General features: G+C 37.1%; 1 protein-coding gene across 2 annotated transcripts; it reads left to right on the top strand.

Annotated features, from left to right (window-relative positions):
• The first annotated feature begins 1,505 nt into the window (after nt 1-1,505).
• Nucleotides 1,506-12,124, top strand: LOC148852907 (KH domain-containing protein). 2 transcript variants are annotated; one of them, XM_088944437.1, is made up of 7 exons: nt 1,506-2,076; nt 2,974-3,296; nt 3,893-4,078; nt 4,202-4,303; nt 4,381-4,452; nt 4,567-4,683; nt 10,552-12,124. In XM_088944437.1, exons 1-7 carry the CDS (start codon nt 1,809-1,811, stop codon nt 11,821-11,823), a joined length of 2,340 nt encoding a protein of 779 aa, XP_088800563.1. In that variant the 5' UTR covers nt 1,506-1,808; the 3' UTR covers nt 11,824-12,124. The 2 variants fall into 2 exon arrangements, with proteins under 2 accessions (XP_088800563.1, XP_088800562.1); XM_088944436.1 differs by having other exon boundaries at nt 1,587-2,076; nt 4,381-4,455.
• Nucleotides 12,125-15,267: the final 3,143 nt, after the last annotated feature.

The raw sequence follows: 15,267 nt of genomic DNA, 5'->3' as shown, positions 1-15,267 counted from the left end.
GCTCAACCCAAAAAAAGCTAGGCTTGGTGTTGACTTGAGCTTGAGTCTATAAACCTAAATTTCTGTCTAAGCTCGACAACCCAGCTCGACCCGTTGACAACTTAGGCTCAAAAAATGTTAGGCCTAGTGTTTTGGGCCTGAGCTTGAGCCTACAAGCCTAAATTCTTGTCCAAGCCCGACTAAGAGTGGCCGGGTAGGCCAACAATTCGTTTGATAACCTTAAATTAATTAATTATTTAAGTAAGATAAGTAAATAAATAAATAAATAAAAGTTTATTTATTATTGGGACGGGATTGGTATAGACTATCTCAAACCAAAACCAACCCATTGACAACCCTAAATATTGGGCTCGAGGAGAGAGAGAGAGAGAAAATGATTTGTTAGTAAAATAAATTATTGATTAGTTTAATAATTTTGTAAATTAAATAAATAAAACTTGATGGATAATAATTTACTTAATTTATTAAAGTAAATAAATGAATAATTTAATTTAGTAAAATAAATAAACAGTCCGATTCAACCCGTTCATAGCCCTAAATTAATTAATTAAATAATTTAAGATAGATTATACTAGTCTTGTCTCAATAATACCTAAAACTTTATTTATTTATTTACTTATTTACTAAATTATTTAATTAATTAATACTTTAACAATATGAAAAATTATTATTGCTAGCAAAGTAAGACCTAGAATCATGTCATTTACTTTACTAAATTTATTTATTAGATTAGATTAGATTAGATTAAATTAATTATTATTTAACTATTTATGGTTATGCCACTATATAATACAAAAATAGGATGACAAAAGTTATCTCTCCATTTTTTATTTATTTGTTTTATTAAATTAAATATATTATTATCCATAAAATTTTAATATTTTTTCTAATAAACTTTTAATTAAAAAATTACCTTTGGCAAATTCTTTTTTTCTTATACAATAATTTACCTTTGTTTAGTAATAAATTAATTAGATATAATTATTTATTTAAGTATGTTTTTATTTTTTTTACTTATTTATATTAATTTTTTAAGAACTAGACAATGAGAATAGCCCATTCCCTAACCCACAATCCCCCAACCTAGTTGTAGGCAGGATTCATTTCAAGTCCCACAAGACCTTACCCACTAGCTGGTTGACACCTTGCTATTTATTTATGCTATTTATGTTTCTACTTTTTATACCCGTGCATCACATATATATATATCCTTGACTCATAAGTGCAATGGCCTAAATCAGGTGCTCAGCTACTTATTGGACCAGGTGGTTGGCCTTATCAATAGTCAAAATAAAAAGAATACTAAAAAAGAAATTTCCCTTTTTATGAGTATAAGAAGAATTGAAAAATAATATTTCTTGAGAGTTTAAATGATTTTACCTATCTACCGTTCTACTAAACTTTTATGCAACGGTTAGATCTCTTTAGTGTTTGTCATTTCATGGGTCCCCTGTCATGTCTATAGTGCGAAGTTATAAGTGTTAAAGAAACTCGTTGTTTAGTATAATTTCTCTTTCACCAGAGGGAGAAAAATATCTGGTATCTGCGTTCTGCCCTATTTAAGGTCTTAAACCCTACAATCCTTCGTTTATCTTCATCTCCACTCCTGTCCTCTCTCTCTCTCTCTCTCTCTCTCTTTCTATCTCATTCTCTCTCTCTCTCTCTCTGAGTAAGACCCTTAGATCTCCGTCCCCGTTTTTCCCCCCTTTTTTCTTACATTAATTTCTCTAATTTTCCTCATTATTTCGAAATCGTTGTTCGGATTTCGCTTGGTCGAGCGCGAAAGTTAGCGCTTTCAGTGGAAATCAATGGCGGAACAAGAGGTAGCGGTAGCAGGAGATGGAAGCCCTGTGCCTTCAGATCACAAGAGGAAGCTTGAAGATGTGGAACCTGAAGCTCCAGAACCGGTCGTTTCGAATGCTTCTCCGGACGAAGCTGCAGCAGACGAGAATGTGAACGCGAACTCCGATGAGGCGCAGAATGATACGGAGAAACCCCAAGAGAGTGCCGAGCAGGACTCGACTTCTCCCAAGGTGAAGCGGCCTCGCCTGGAGGAAGAAACCACCGATCTTTCAGGTTCATCATTTTTGTCTTTATTTTGAAACCTCGTTTCTTATATCCTTAGCTTCATCTATTTGTTTGGTTTTGTGGATTTTGGAGTTTGCATGCTTGGATATTATAAAAATGTTCAAATTGATCTGTTATTCTGAGTCAACTTGTATATTCTTTTAGGCTTATTTTAAGCATTTGGTGACGAGTCTTCTTGAATATTCATAATTGGTCTACGATTTAGGGTTTCGAAAGTTTGTTCCTTTTTTGTGAAGGTTTTTAGAATCGTCATCAAAGTTATTTTACTTGGAAATAATAAGTTTTTACAGCATTTAACTGTGACCGCTCATGGCATTGAAGCGGAGGATATCCCTTTTTTCCTAATATTCAGATCTTATTCATTTTTATTCCTTTTTTTTTTCATTTCTTCTATTTTTTATAGACGGAAACTGAGCGGAAACCATCCTCTTTTATTATTTATGCTTCATCTCTTTCCTCACTCTCTTGTATACATCATATGTTTTTTCATTACATTCAAACTATAGTGGAATAAGCTCACTTAGCGTTGCTTGCAATGCCTTTTATTAGGTCTTCAAATTGGCTGGATGGCTAACTTTGCCTCCTTAGATGGTAGATGCAGTGAATCAATCTGTATGTTGAACAATTGCTGATTGTGATAAGCATCGCATTCTAGAGGCAATTTGTTCTGGGTATTCTATAGATGCACATGCCATACTTCCCATCTCCCCCAGCCCTGCCGTCCCTTCCGTATCCATTAGTTGGCTTGTGGATTTACGTCTCTTGAAAAAAGAAAAGAAGACTTCCCATTGTGCTTTTTATATTGTAAATATTTGCTATAACTTGTATATGGTTGAAAAGAAAGAAATTAACTAATATGGCCTTTCTGTTTCTTCTGTTATTTAGCTGCTGAGAATGGCCATCAGGTGCAAGAGTCAGAAGAGATGCCTGCAGAGAAAGTTGAAAATACATCTGTAGATGGTACAGAAAATGCTCAAGCCCCATCTACCGGTACTGTAAACCTTGAAAATCATGTTCACCAGACTGAAAATGGTGGTGAAGCACTCTCTGGTGAGAATCTTCAGGCAGGCACCAATCATCATCCTTCAGGAGGCAATCTTCAAGCAACCTCCGTGATTCCCCAACAAGGAGAACTTGTTTCTGCACAACAACCGCCTGCATCCGATACCCAGACTACGTCACGGAAAATGGAAGTTCCAAATAATAAGGCATGTACTAATAGTATATGTTTCTGTTTTTTAATCAACATAACTTTGCATTCAACTTACACGCTTTTCTTGATCTCGTGCTAGTCTATTTACTAATAGCTGTTCTTTCCCTTGAAATCTTTGTTGTAGTCTATTATCATCTCTCCAACATGGTGCAAAATCATTGTCAGTCAATGTTGTCAAGAGATGTGGTGCATAGGTTACTACAAGTGGAACTAGTTAAGGTTGACTGTAGAATATTTTGTGAGTTCAAAGTTGGAAATTTGGATGGACAATCCTGAGAAGGGAAAGATGGTCCTTAACATTTAAATGGGGCTTGCATTATACTGGTTGACGATTTGAATAAATGCATGCACCTTTGCTGGTATTGTAGTTTTGTTGAGAAACTGTGCAATTTATTTACAGCCTGGGCAATCTGCAAAATTACAAGGGGTGTTTGGTTATCTTTTCTGGAAGCAGCCCTTTTCTTAGTATAGCTATAGTAAAAGATGCAAAAGGACATGATTGACTGATCATTACATGCAAGAGATTCGTGCCTTCTTTATCTTGTTTGTTATAAGAACAATTTATAATTTGTTGCTGTTTTCCCATTGCAGGTTGGCGTTCTTATAGGCAAAGCTGGAGATACCATCCGATTCTTGCAATATAATTCTGGGGCAAAAATTCAAATCACACGAGATGCTGATGCTGATCCATATTCTTCAACCAGGCCTGTGGAACTCATAGGAACTCTGGAAAATATAAATAAAGCCGAAAAGTTGATTAAGGATGTTATAGCAGAGGTTTGATTCTGTTTATCTACCTGTTTTTGTTTTTTTTTTGTGTTTTTCATGTTTCTCTTTTTTGGTTCCCCTAAATTGCAGGTCTTTATATATTGACTGAAGTTTGCCTATATCTTGTTTCAGGCTGATGCAGGGGGTTCCCCTTCCCTTGTGGCAAGGGGCTTTGGTACTGCACAAGCTAGTGGAGCCACAGAACAAATACAGATACAGGTTCCAAATGAGAAGGTAGTTTTTGTAGCCTGGGTGGTGGCATTGTGTGTCTAAATTTTAGTTTATTTATACTAAACTATAATCTTGCACAGGTTGGTTTGATCATAGGGAAAGGTGGGGAGACAATTAAAAGCCTACAGACCAGATCTGGGGCACGCATCCAGGTAGTTGATATCGTATGACCTTGTTTTAAGTTTTTGTGACAATGGAAAAAATGAACCTACAATATATATAATGTATTTGGATTATCCAAATACTAACAATCTGTTCTCATTTAGCTGATACCACAACATCTTCCTGAGGGTGACCAATCAAAAGAAAGAACTGTTCGCGTGACTGGTAATAAAAAACAGATAGAGATGGCAAGAGAAATGATTAAAGAAGTAATGAATCAGGTTCGATTTTTAACCTTGTGTTATTGTGGTTTTATGATTGATGGTTAGGAGCATAAATCTGTCCTTGTTGCTCCTTGTTTTAAATTTAATTATGATCCTTTTGCCTTTATATAACTTATGCCAATTATATATTTTTTAGTTGCTCAATTGTACTGATGACATTGCATCATGAGCACATTTTCTAGCTGTTTTAGCAAATTTTGTGGTAATATTTATATAGACGTGTATCTTTTGTATGGGTCTTGAATGAGTCATCCATCGAGTTCTTTTGCAATAAATAATAGGCAAATCAATGGATATGGTCTTAAATTGCAATTGTAGGAAAAATAGATCTGTGGTTGTAAGTGCTGAATTTACACACTATGTCTCTGCTGTAAACTAAAATCTCTTTTGAATAGGCATGCACATAAGTAGTTTGAATTGGAACTTTGATGAAGAGATGTGATATTAAGTTTTTTGAGTGCTTAGTCCATTATTGTACTACTTTTTCCCCCAATCTCTCTCTCTCTCTCTCTCTCTGTTAAACTTTATATATGTATTGTTGGTTATTCCTGACATGAGCATCCGAGGTATATTTGTAGTTGTGTAGTGAGGTGAAATCCTATGCATTGAGTAGGCAATTCCCTAGGCATTTTGGATGCCCATTACTGACTAGGCAGGTGGTATAGATATACACATGTTCATGGGAACAAATAACTAATTTTGCCCCTCATCGGTGGAATTTGTAATCCATTTACTGGTCAGTAGGAGTGCATTTAGAGCCAAAATGCTTTATCCGTTTGTGTTCTAGACTGTGCATGGTATAGATATACACATCTTCATGGGGACAAATAACTAATTTTCCCCTCGGTGGTGGAACCTTGGAATCCATTTACTGGTCAGTAGCAGTGCATTTAGAGCTAAAATTCTTTATCCTTTTGTGTGCTTGACTGTGCATGGTATAGATATACACATCTTCATGGGGACAAATAACTAATTTTTCCCCTCGTTGGTGGAACTTTGGAATCCATTTACTAGTCAGTAGCAGTCATTTAGAGCTAAAATTCTTTATCCTTTTGTGTGCTTGACTGTGCATGCTATTCAAAATCTTGTCATTGTTTCTGAAAATCAAGTCTGAGTTGTCATTTCGGTAATTTACTGAGTTTTGTAACTTTGTAGTTTATGGTTAATATAAAATTCAATAATACATATTTGTGGTTGTGCATTTATATTATAAAATATGCATATAGTATATATCTTTTTGTCTGCATTGCATAGTTGTTGACTTGTTGCCTAGGCATTATCTGAACTTGTGATGCCAAAAACACCTATGCATTGCTTAACCACCTTTATTTCATTGATTTGTAAGTATGTTAACATGCACATATCATCTCATCATCATCATTATCCAATCCTTATCCCAACTCTAAGGGGTTGGCAGTTGGCTACATATATCTTGTTTGTTGAAAGTCATATCCATTGTTAAATTTATGTCACTTGTCATTTCTTACTACTACCCATGTCCTTTTTGGTCTATCTCTAGCCCTTTCATCCCCTTTGTCATGCATGTGTCTATATATTTAATAACAGATCTTGTTTGCTGGATCTCTTAGCTTTAATAATTACTATAATTCTAACTAAGTTACATCACAACGAAAAATGCTGGAATCTTGGTTGTTGGTTCTAAATAAATGTTATAACGATGTGCTAATCTACAAAAATTTCTTTTTGTTTTGAAGTGTCATTGCATGAATGCATGATTACCACTGCTGTGGAGCATGATGAATAAGAATGCATTAAGTGAAGAATATTCTTTTTAATGAATTGTTAAATGAAAAATAATCGGATATCAGATAATGTTTGGGTTGGTTACATGACAAATTTATATCTGATTTGTCAAGTGAGAAATCATCTTTTTATCTTCAAGAGTTGGTTTGACTTTGTGAGCTAGTGTTTTCTAGAAATGATTGCAGTTACATTGGTTAGAAGTAATGCTTTTGTAGGAGGCAAGTTAGGAAGGTTTACAGTCGTGGACTTTTCACTGGTTCAAAATATGACAGTTATAGTTCCGCGGAACTTACTTGGATGCAGAAAGTTTGTATGTGTCTTTGTTAAAGAATAATGTATTCCATGCATGAAGTTTTACCTGTTTACCTTGTACAAAACCAATGTATGATGCATGCAATACATTCTCCAACTGTCAACCAAATGACACTTTTTATTTGATGAACGAAGATTATTGCATACTTTCTCAATGGGCAATGAGAGATTGATTTCTTGAATAACATGAGGACTTCACTATTGATATATGATCCATGTGAAGATCACTTGAATATACTTAGGAAGATCTTACGTTCAATCTGAGATGTCGGTTGCCATGGTTTATTTATGTTGAAGGTGCCGATTTCGAATTGGTTGGCTTTAACAATGCAGATTTGGCTTTTGCCTTTCACATGGGGTCAGCATTGGTTTCTTGGTGTAGCAATAAACATCCATTCTTCACTCTCATCCACTGAAGAGAGGGATCAGGCATTAACCCTCGCGATTGAAGGATATGTGTAGTTGGTAAGATTGCTTTCAGACTTAAAAACTAAAAAAAATAATAATTTAGTAAGACACTATATCGTGCTAAACTCAGTGTTCTTTAGCGTCCCCCATGTTCAATGCATGAGTCATGCCTTAGAAGAGTCATAACCTGGTGAAGTCATCATTATTGAAGTTTGTATGGGTTCAATACTTCCACAGATTACTGCCAAATGCTTCTAGAAACATGTTAAGATATCTCGTATTTCCCAGAATTTGAATTGAGGTTCTGCACAGGCTGTTAGAAAGAGTTAGTGTCCATTTGCAGATCATTGCTGGAATATGATAATGCAATATGATGTTGTCTCAACTGTATGCACATATTTCTTAATATGATGTGTTGTTCTATAGAAGCCAAATCATATCTTACATGTCCCAGAATTGGCAGTGAGGCATACTGAAGATTTTGAAGGAGCTGGTGTCAAATCTAGAAGTTTGGTGCATTGTTTGATGATTTCTTTGAGCTTCAAAAATGAAAAATCCTGAAATACACATCTTCCATGCATGTTTCTACGGTAGCTCGCCGAATGTACCTATCATAGCATATTGGTTTGTTTTACAAAAATGTTTATCAATCATGTTAATTTGTTAAGCTACCATAACCATGGCTTTGAAAAGTTGTAGGTGCCTATCATGTTGTTAATAACTAGTTTTTTCTTTTTAGCTATGCATCTTTCTCTTCATATCCTTGTCCATACACTTAATGAACAACCTCGCTCTTGTGTGAAGAAAAGTAGAAAACTACAAGTAGTACTATATATATTTAAGGCATGTTGCTCATTTAACAAGTAATCATAATTGTGAAACATTCTTATGTGAGAGGGTATGAATTCAAAACAAAATATCTCTGATTAATCAAGTTGTAGAGGTAGAGCATCACCTGCTATAACGTACTACTATATTTGTCAGTTTTAGCAAAGAAGTGGAATGCATCTCAAGGAATTGATCTCACGGATATGTTGAACATTCAGTTCTTACCGTAGACTGAATATTTGGATGAATGGGCTGGGGATCACATCTTTTTCAATTGGAAATGAGAAGCCTTGTGTTTGAGCATATAACTTGACATTGTAGGATTTGACTGCTTTTTGAGCAAGCTTATGCTGAAAAACTGAGTAAGTGAACCAAACTACCTTTACAACTGAAGCTTTTTGAAGCATTATTTTGCAGAAAGGTGATGTGACAGAAAAAAGGTCTCATCAAGAAATAGTAAAAACTTGGAAGTATATTGATAGGATAATATAACTTGACATTCTTTAGGGTATATTTTGAGTTGATTAGTGGTTTATTCATAAAAATTCTCTATATATTTTCTTTTGATATTGATTGGTTGGATAATATTAGTTGGCTCCAGTGTTTTAAGAAGCATGATGCAAGGTGTAAGCATCCTGAACATTATGCTGCCTTACGCCTTTTAGAGGAGGGGGATGAGGGTGGGGTGGGGGGGGGGGAGGAAGAGGAGGAAGGGGGATTTTTAATACTAGTTGAAGGGGGGGTGATGAGCAAGATAGATTTCCATTCCTTCTCTTCTCTTATCTTTCTTTTATCGTTTTTTGCCTTTTCTTTATCTTTCCTATCCTTTCTTTTCTTTCTTTCTTTTTCTTTTTTTTTTTCTGTCTTTTTACGAGGCATATGCTTCTAGCTTGACTCATGCAAAAGGTGTATGTGGCATACACCCCTTGCACCTGGGGCGTACTCATCAATGCCTCCGGCATACACCGCTGGGCTTTTTGGGTTGTGCCTCACTGACTCCATGAGGCGTGCCTCCTGGTGTACACCTCTCATACCTTTTAAAACACTGGTTGGCTCTATAGTATGCTTCAAATGATGTTTAAGGATATAGAGACTTGGAAATTTTGTAAAGTTGTACTCTAAAAAGAAAATGCTAGAATTTTGCTCTACTGTCTTAAGTTACCATAACACTGTCTCACTGAGAGGTATGTAAGTATTAATCGTGTTGAAAATTTAGAGTTATGTTTTGCCCTTTAGTTGGATTGCTTGGAGAGGGTTAAGGACATTGGAATTTTGTAAATAATGGATCTGGTCAAATAATGGGGGTTTAGAAGAAGCCATTTCCTAATTTGTTGGATACAAGACATGAGGAATCCATGTCTTGGATTTGAAAGTTTAGCCAAGACTTGGAGAATGCTCCTTTCTCATTTCACTATAATGATATATACATAATTGATTGCGTTATGATCTGTATCTAGGGATGAACAGGCAAATGTAATTTGGGGTGGTGGTTGCAAGAGTGGATGCAAGATGGGGTCTATAAATCCTGCAAAATTGATAGCAGCCATTGTAAGTACCTTCAAGATTTTCATATGAACATGACCTACATTTTGGATATGTGGTATTGGGTACCATTTGAAATCTCAGGAAGACCTACATTTTGTCATGAAAAATATGGAATAATTCTGGTCTTATTTGTGTACATTTGGGAAGGGGGAGATAAATATTTGTTGTGGAAAGCTTACATATGCTTGAAACAGTATTTGACAAGATTGCCATTAGATTGATCCATTGGATGCTGAAGATAGATTGCTTCAGAAAACATGTTGGAACAAACTCGGTGATACACGTGGAATTTGAAAATTGTTATCGCTGATAAAAGCAGTCATTCTTTTGACTTGGATATTGTTTAGCTTAACGTGCATGGGTGCTTGGCAGTGGCAAAGCACTGCCAAAACTTTGGTATGAGCTGGCTAGGAGAGAGGTGATTTCTTGTACCTTTGGTGGTTGAAAGTTGATTGTGGCTCTGCTATTCTCATTGTATGGTTCCATAGGTTTTTCATCCTCTAGGGGAGGCATGTGTTATTTTTTCTGGGTTAAAACATTTAATCCACAGAATTTTTAGGTTGTGCAATGTGTTGGCAAAAAATTGGCTAAATGGATTGTCTACAGATTAGAGATTATGCGTTCAATCCCTTTATATAGTGATTTTATTCATTTTATTTTTCATGCAACGTATCAAATGTGTGCTCTGATTTGGTAAAACGCTTGATAAGTTCTGATACATTTTGTATGTAGTCTGTTTATTTGATGTTCTGATGCCACGTAGCAAGGTGAACAATAAATGCTGTATATATTTGGATACGGGTTCTTTCTGCAATATTTCAAATTTCTTATCTATTTGATACACAATTGTTAATTCTTGGATGGTGCCAATATCCCAGAGGCCCCACAATGTTGGTCGGAATACTAAATGATAGATGAAGCAGGCCTCATGTCCTTTCAATTTATTTTATTCTAGAAAGTCTGCATGCATATTTCTAACTAAATCTGTGTTATATTTGCTTTTATCAGCCTGTGAGGCCTTCTACTCTCTCTGGTGGTTATCAACAGCAAGCCTATGGCCCACGTGGACCCACTGGTCCACCTCAGTGGGGCCCCCGTGCTCCACCTCCTGCACAGCCAACAGGTTATGATTATCCACAACGAGGTATGTATCCTTCTCAGAGTCCACAGTATCCACCTCCAACATATGGTGGTTACCCTCCCCAACAGTCAGGTCCTAGGGGTGGTTTTAGCGCTGGTTGGGATCAAAGGCCCGCAGCTCCTATGCAAGGTCCACCTCAAGGTGGTGGCTATGATTACTATGGACAAGGAGGGGGACATGGTGGTGAGCCTGCTGGTCCTGCCCCTGTTTCCCAACCTGCCCCAACCCCTGCTGCTGCTGGACCTCCCCCTACCCAAGTGAACTACTATGGACAGCCACAGGGTCCAGAATATGGGCAACCTACATATCCCCAGTCAGCGCCTCCCCAGCAGAACTATGGACATGGATATGAAGAACCAAAATATGAAAACCAACCTCCAACACATCCATATGGAGGTCATGGACATTCTCAGCCAGGGGCTTACCCGCAGCAAGTAAGCACGCAAGCAGGTTATCCCCAGCAAACGTATGGTAAGCCACCGCCTTACAGCATGCCACCACAGGGGCCTCCCCAATCTTATGGGCCACCTAGGGCAAGTCAACCTGGAGATATGCCATATCAAGGTCCTATGTCACAAACCCACTCATATGGGTCAAATGCTCCCCAGCAGTCATTCCCATACGCATCAGGTGGGCCCATGCAACCATACCCATATGGTTCTACACCAGCCACCAATGATGGTTACAACCAACCTCCCTCAGTAAATGCACCTGCTTCAGGTTATCCTCAGCAAGGTGGTCAGGCTGCCCCTGGTTATGGTCAGCCAGGGGGTCAGCCTGGTGCTGTGTATGCTCAAGGACCTACAGGGGGCTATGGGCCTTATACAGCCTCCCAGCCAGGTTATGGTGAGCAACCAGCTCCAAACAGTGCAAATTATGGTTACCAGGGACCTACAGACACAGCAGGTTATGGTGGTGCACCCCAGGGTTCAGCTTATGGTGCACCGTCGAGTGGCCAGGTTGGTTATGCACAGCCTACAACAAATCAGCCAGGTTACGACCAGTCTATTTCTCAGTCAGGTGGTTACGCGGGTGTTCCAACTAATGCAGCAGTGGGTTACGGCAAGAGCTTGTCACCTCAGCCTGGATATGGAGCTCAATATGATTCAACTCAGACATATGCTGCCGGTCATCACTAATTAATTGCTTTGATACTCGTTTTGAACCTTGGGCACCCACCACTATGGTCTGGTTTATGTGGTGATATGTCAAAAGTGGTGGCTTGCTTGTCTATGTCGAATATTGCGGGATTTCAAAGTCAGTTTTATCCCTCAGAGTTGGTGACTCGATCCAATGGATTATTCTAGCTAGTTGTATGTCATAGTCTTAAACGTGCATTCGACTATATTGTTTGTGCACAGAGCTAACTTCTGCCCATTGATGGAATGGTACATGGCCTAGTGTTATATTATAAAATTTTAGATCTGATTGATTCTCTTCCGTGGCTAGTGAGGATTCCACTTGAACATATGTTCAAAAGTATCGACACCTTTGATACTGTCAGTCATTTAGAGGGCTGGAACGCACATTTTTCTTAATTGTAAATAACCCTAACCCCCTAATTCCCTTGGCGTTTGGGTGGGTAAATAAATCCTACAATATGCATTTGTATGTTGCGATATTTTTAAACTTTGCTTTGTATGTATTAAATGTGTAGAACCCCCCTAATTGTGAGATGTACAAAAGCAACCCTAATCGTAATCATGCCTAGAAAGTACAATCGATTAGAAATCCTTAAAGGCTTTAGAGCTATTGGTAATGCCTTGGGGTTAAATGCATTTTTATTTGGGAAATTGTCAAAAGCTCACCATAATTTTTCAGCATCTCTTAAACTCTCAGCATTTCTCTTAAACTCTCAACTTGTCAAAAGAAAATAACAATTGTTAATATATTACCATTTTAACTTTTATAGAAAAATGTATATATATAATACATACATATATTTTAATATTTAGACATGAAAAACAGAAAAAGTCCAAAAAGTATTTTCAAATATAAAATACATAAAAACACAAATTATAAAAAATATAAATAATTATAGAAATTGTACACAAAATAAAAAATTATTTTTAAATTATAGAAATTGAAAAAAAATCAAAAAATAAAAAATGTAGAAAAAATACTTAAAATTCTAGAAAAACATAGAAATTGTAAATAAATAACAAAAAATATAGTAAAATTTATAGATGGTAGAAATTAGAAAAATGCAAAAAAACATAAATTATAAAAAAATATTTGAAATTATAACAAAACACTAAAAATGCAAAAAAAATGATAATTGAAAAATGAAAAGACCCTTTTCCTCTAACTCGGCATTCAAGGGTGATTTGGTCATAAAAAATGTTATTTATGCTGATGTGGACCCCTCTGTTAAGAAACGTTAGCGGTGCACTAAGAGAAGGTGAGCTTTGGAAAATAAAAACTTATTGACATGGTGAGTTTTTGACGTTTTGAAAAATTGTGCTGGGTTTTAGACAATTTCCCATTTTTATTTTTAAATATTGGACGATAGTGGGACAAGGCCCATGCCTTGCATTTTTATTTAAAAATATTGGGCAATAGTGGGAGTGTACAAAAAGTAATCGAAAATTTCTTGTACTCTCAGAAAGTGATGAGATTTTATCAAATCATTTATTACTGTTGAGATGCAAGGTTTATTGTATTGTATCTTTTGACCCCTGATTTATCTTGTTTGAAGTAGTTTTGAGAAATCTTCTTTTTTAATAAATAAAGTATATAAAAAATACTCCATTCTATGTCTGATCACACTTAAAAGACGAGAATCTATGTCTGATCAAACTTAAAAGACAAGAGAATTTGGGAAAAACTCTAGATAGTAGGAGAGGTCAAACCATTTTTTATTTGTATTAATAAGCCTAAAATTACATCATTACCCTGAATAGAAATAGACTGAAAAGGCTCTATAATAAAAAATACTTCTTTAAGTTGGAGCATATATATCATAAACTCTAATTTGTAACAAATATATTTCATCGTGTATGATATATTTTTTTTTAAAACCACAGATTCATTTAACACTATTTGAGAATGTACAAGTGCTGACTATCTCCTCTGGCTATCGGCGCAAAATGTTCTGATAGTCACGTGGGAGGAGTGCCAAGAAATCCAAAAGGTTCCTTACTTTTATAGGCTTCATGAGACATTGCATGGACTAGATTTAGAGTACGTGATATATACTGAAAATTACAATATTCAAACCGTTTGACCAGCTGCTGAATTAAAAAAAAACAGCCATTGTCTTCCCAGCTGGTACTCGGGGCTTCCATACGATCAAGCTGGGATAGAACTGTTGCAGCATCACAAAAAACTTGAACTCTTTGGATGTTGTGGGAGTTGTGGTAGATCAAAGCTTTATAAATTGCTCTCCATTCTGCTTTGATCGGCTTCCACAGCTTGCATAGTTTACCTATGGCTGCAAGGAAACATCTCTTAGGATTAAGGATTACAAAGCCATATGATGCATCATATAAGTTCCTATGGGATCCGTCTGTAAAGATGTAAGTTGTGTTTGGTGGAGGGTTCAGCTGCTGGGCATTACAACGTGGCTTTGAGTTCATGAATTTGTTCAGTGGCGTTTGTGCGAGAGGTGGGGATAGAGACTTGATGCGGCTGAGAAGTTGGTCTAGTCGAGGGACTCGCTGTTCGAAGACAAGTTTTCGTCTGGCTTCCCAAATGCAGAAGAGGGTGGTGGCTGTCTTTGCGAGAAGTTGGAGTTGAGTGACTCTGTCAACGCCGAGGTGATGCTTCCTTTCTGATATTAGATGGATCATGGAGTTATCCTTTATTCTGTCAGGGTTGATACCTACCTGAGCATGTAGCCAAATAGCTCAGGTTAGGTCACATCCGAAGAAGACAGGCTGAAGTGATTCATCAGTTTTGGAGTAGAAAGGACATGAAGCTTCTTGGAGGATACCCATCTTCCGAAGGGCAGTTCTTGTTGGGAGTGATTCCCATAAGAATTTCCACATGAAGAGACGGATCCTCTCTGGGGTTTGCATTCTCCAGATGTCCTTCCAAATGCCGTTTACTGTGGAGCTGGATGGAGAGAAACCATTTAAGGTTTTGTAGGCTGACTTGACTATGAAGGTCCCTAACTTGGTATGCTTCCAGAGGAGGGTGTCCTGCATTAAGGACTGATTGGGGTGGGTATGAAGGATGCATGACATTTCCCCTTTCAGTGAATAGGGAACTAATCAGCTGGATGTTCCATGTGCCATCTGGATTCATAAGGTCTGAAACTTTGATGTTGCTCTTGTCGATGTTCAGCAGGTTTATCCCATTGGGGGTGCCTCCTCGTAGTGATGTTAGCCAAGGATCATGGAAGGCAAAAATGTCTCTCCCATTTTTTATTAGCCATGTGAGTTCGGGCTTAAGTTTTTCTTTGAGCTTGAGGGTCTGCCTCCACCAGTATGATGCGCCATTTGATGTTTTGGCTTGCCAGAAGCTTTTATTTTGGAAATACTTGGCTTGGATGTCCTGGGCCCATAGTGAGGTGTGGTCTGAGAGGAACCTCCAGATTTGTTTTGCAAAGAGGGATTGGTTCATTTCTTTGAGTCTATGCA

Source organism: Nelumbo lutea, chromosome 5 (assembly GCF_056320005.1).
Source record: "Nelumbo lutea isolate HS-2025 chromosome 5, American lotus-T2T, whole genome shotgun sequence".
NCBI classification, from domain to species: Eukaryota; Viridiplantae; Streptophyta; class Magnoliopsida; order Proteales; family Nelumbonaceae; genus Nelumbo; species Nelumbo lutea.
The sequence above is the reverse complement of the archived record's forward strand: the minus strand, read 5'-3'. Positions and strand labels throughout refer to the sequence as shown.

What these genes read in the sequence shown, in the direction of transcription:
- LOC148852907 (XM_088944436.1), top strand. Translation starts at nt 1,809, where the DNA reads ATGGCGGAACAAGAGGTAGCGGTAGCAGGAGATGGAAGCCCTGTGCCT. An exon ending in TTAAGGATGTTATAGCAGAG is followed by an intron (nt 4,079 to 4,201) that starts GTTTGATTCTGT and finishes ATCTTGTTTCAG; the next exon opens with GCTGATGCAGGGGGTTCCCC. An exon ending in TACAGGTTCCAAATGAGAAG is followed by an intron (nt 4,304 to 4,380) that starts GTAGTTTTTGTA and finishes AATCTTGCACAG; the next exon opens with GTTGGTTTGATCATAGGGAA.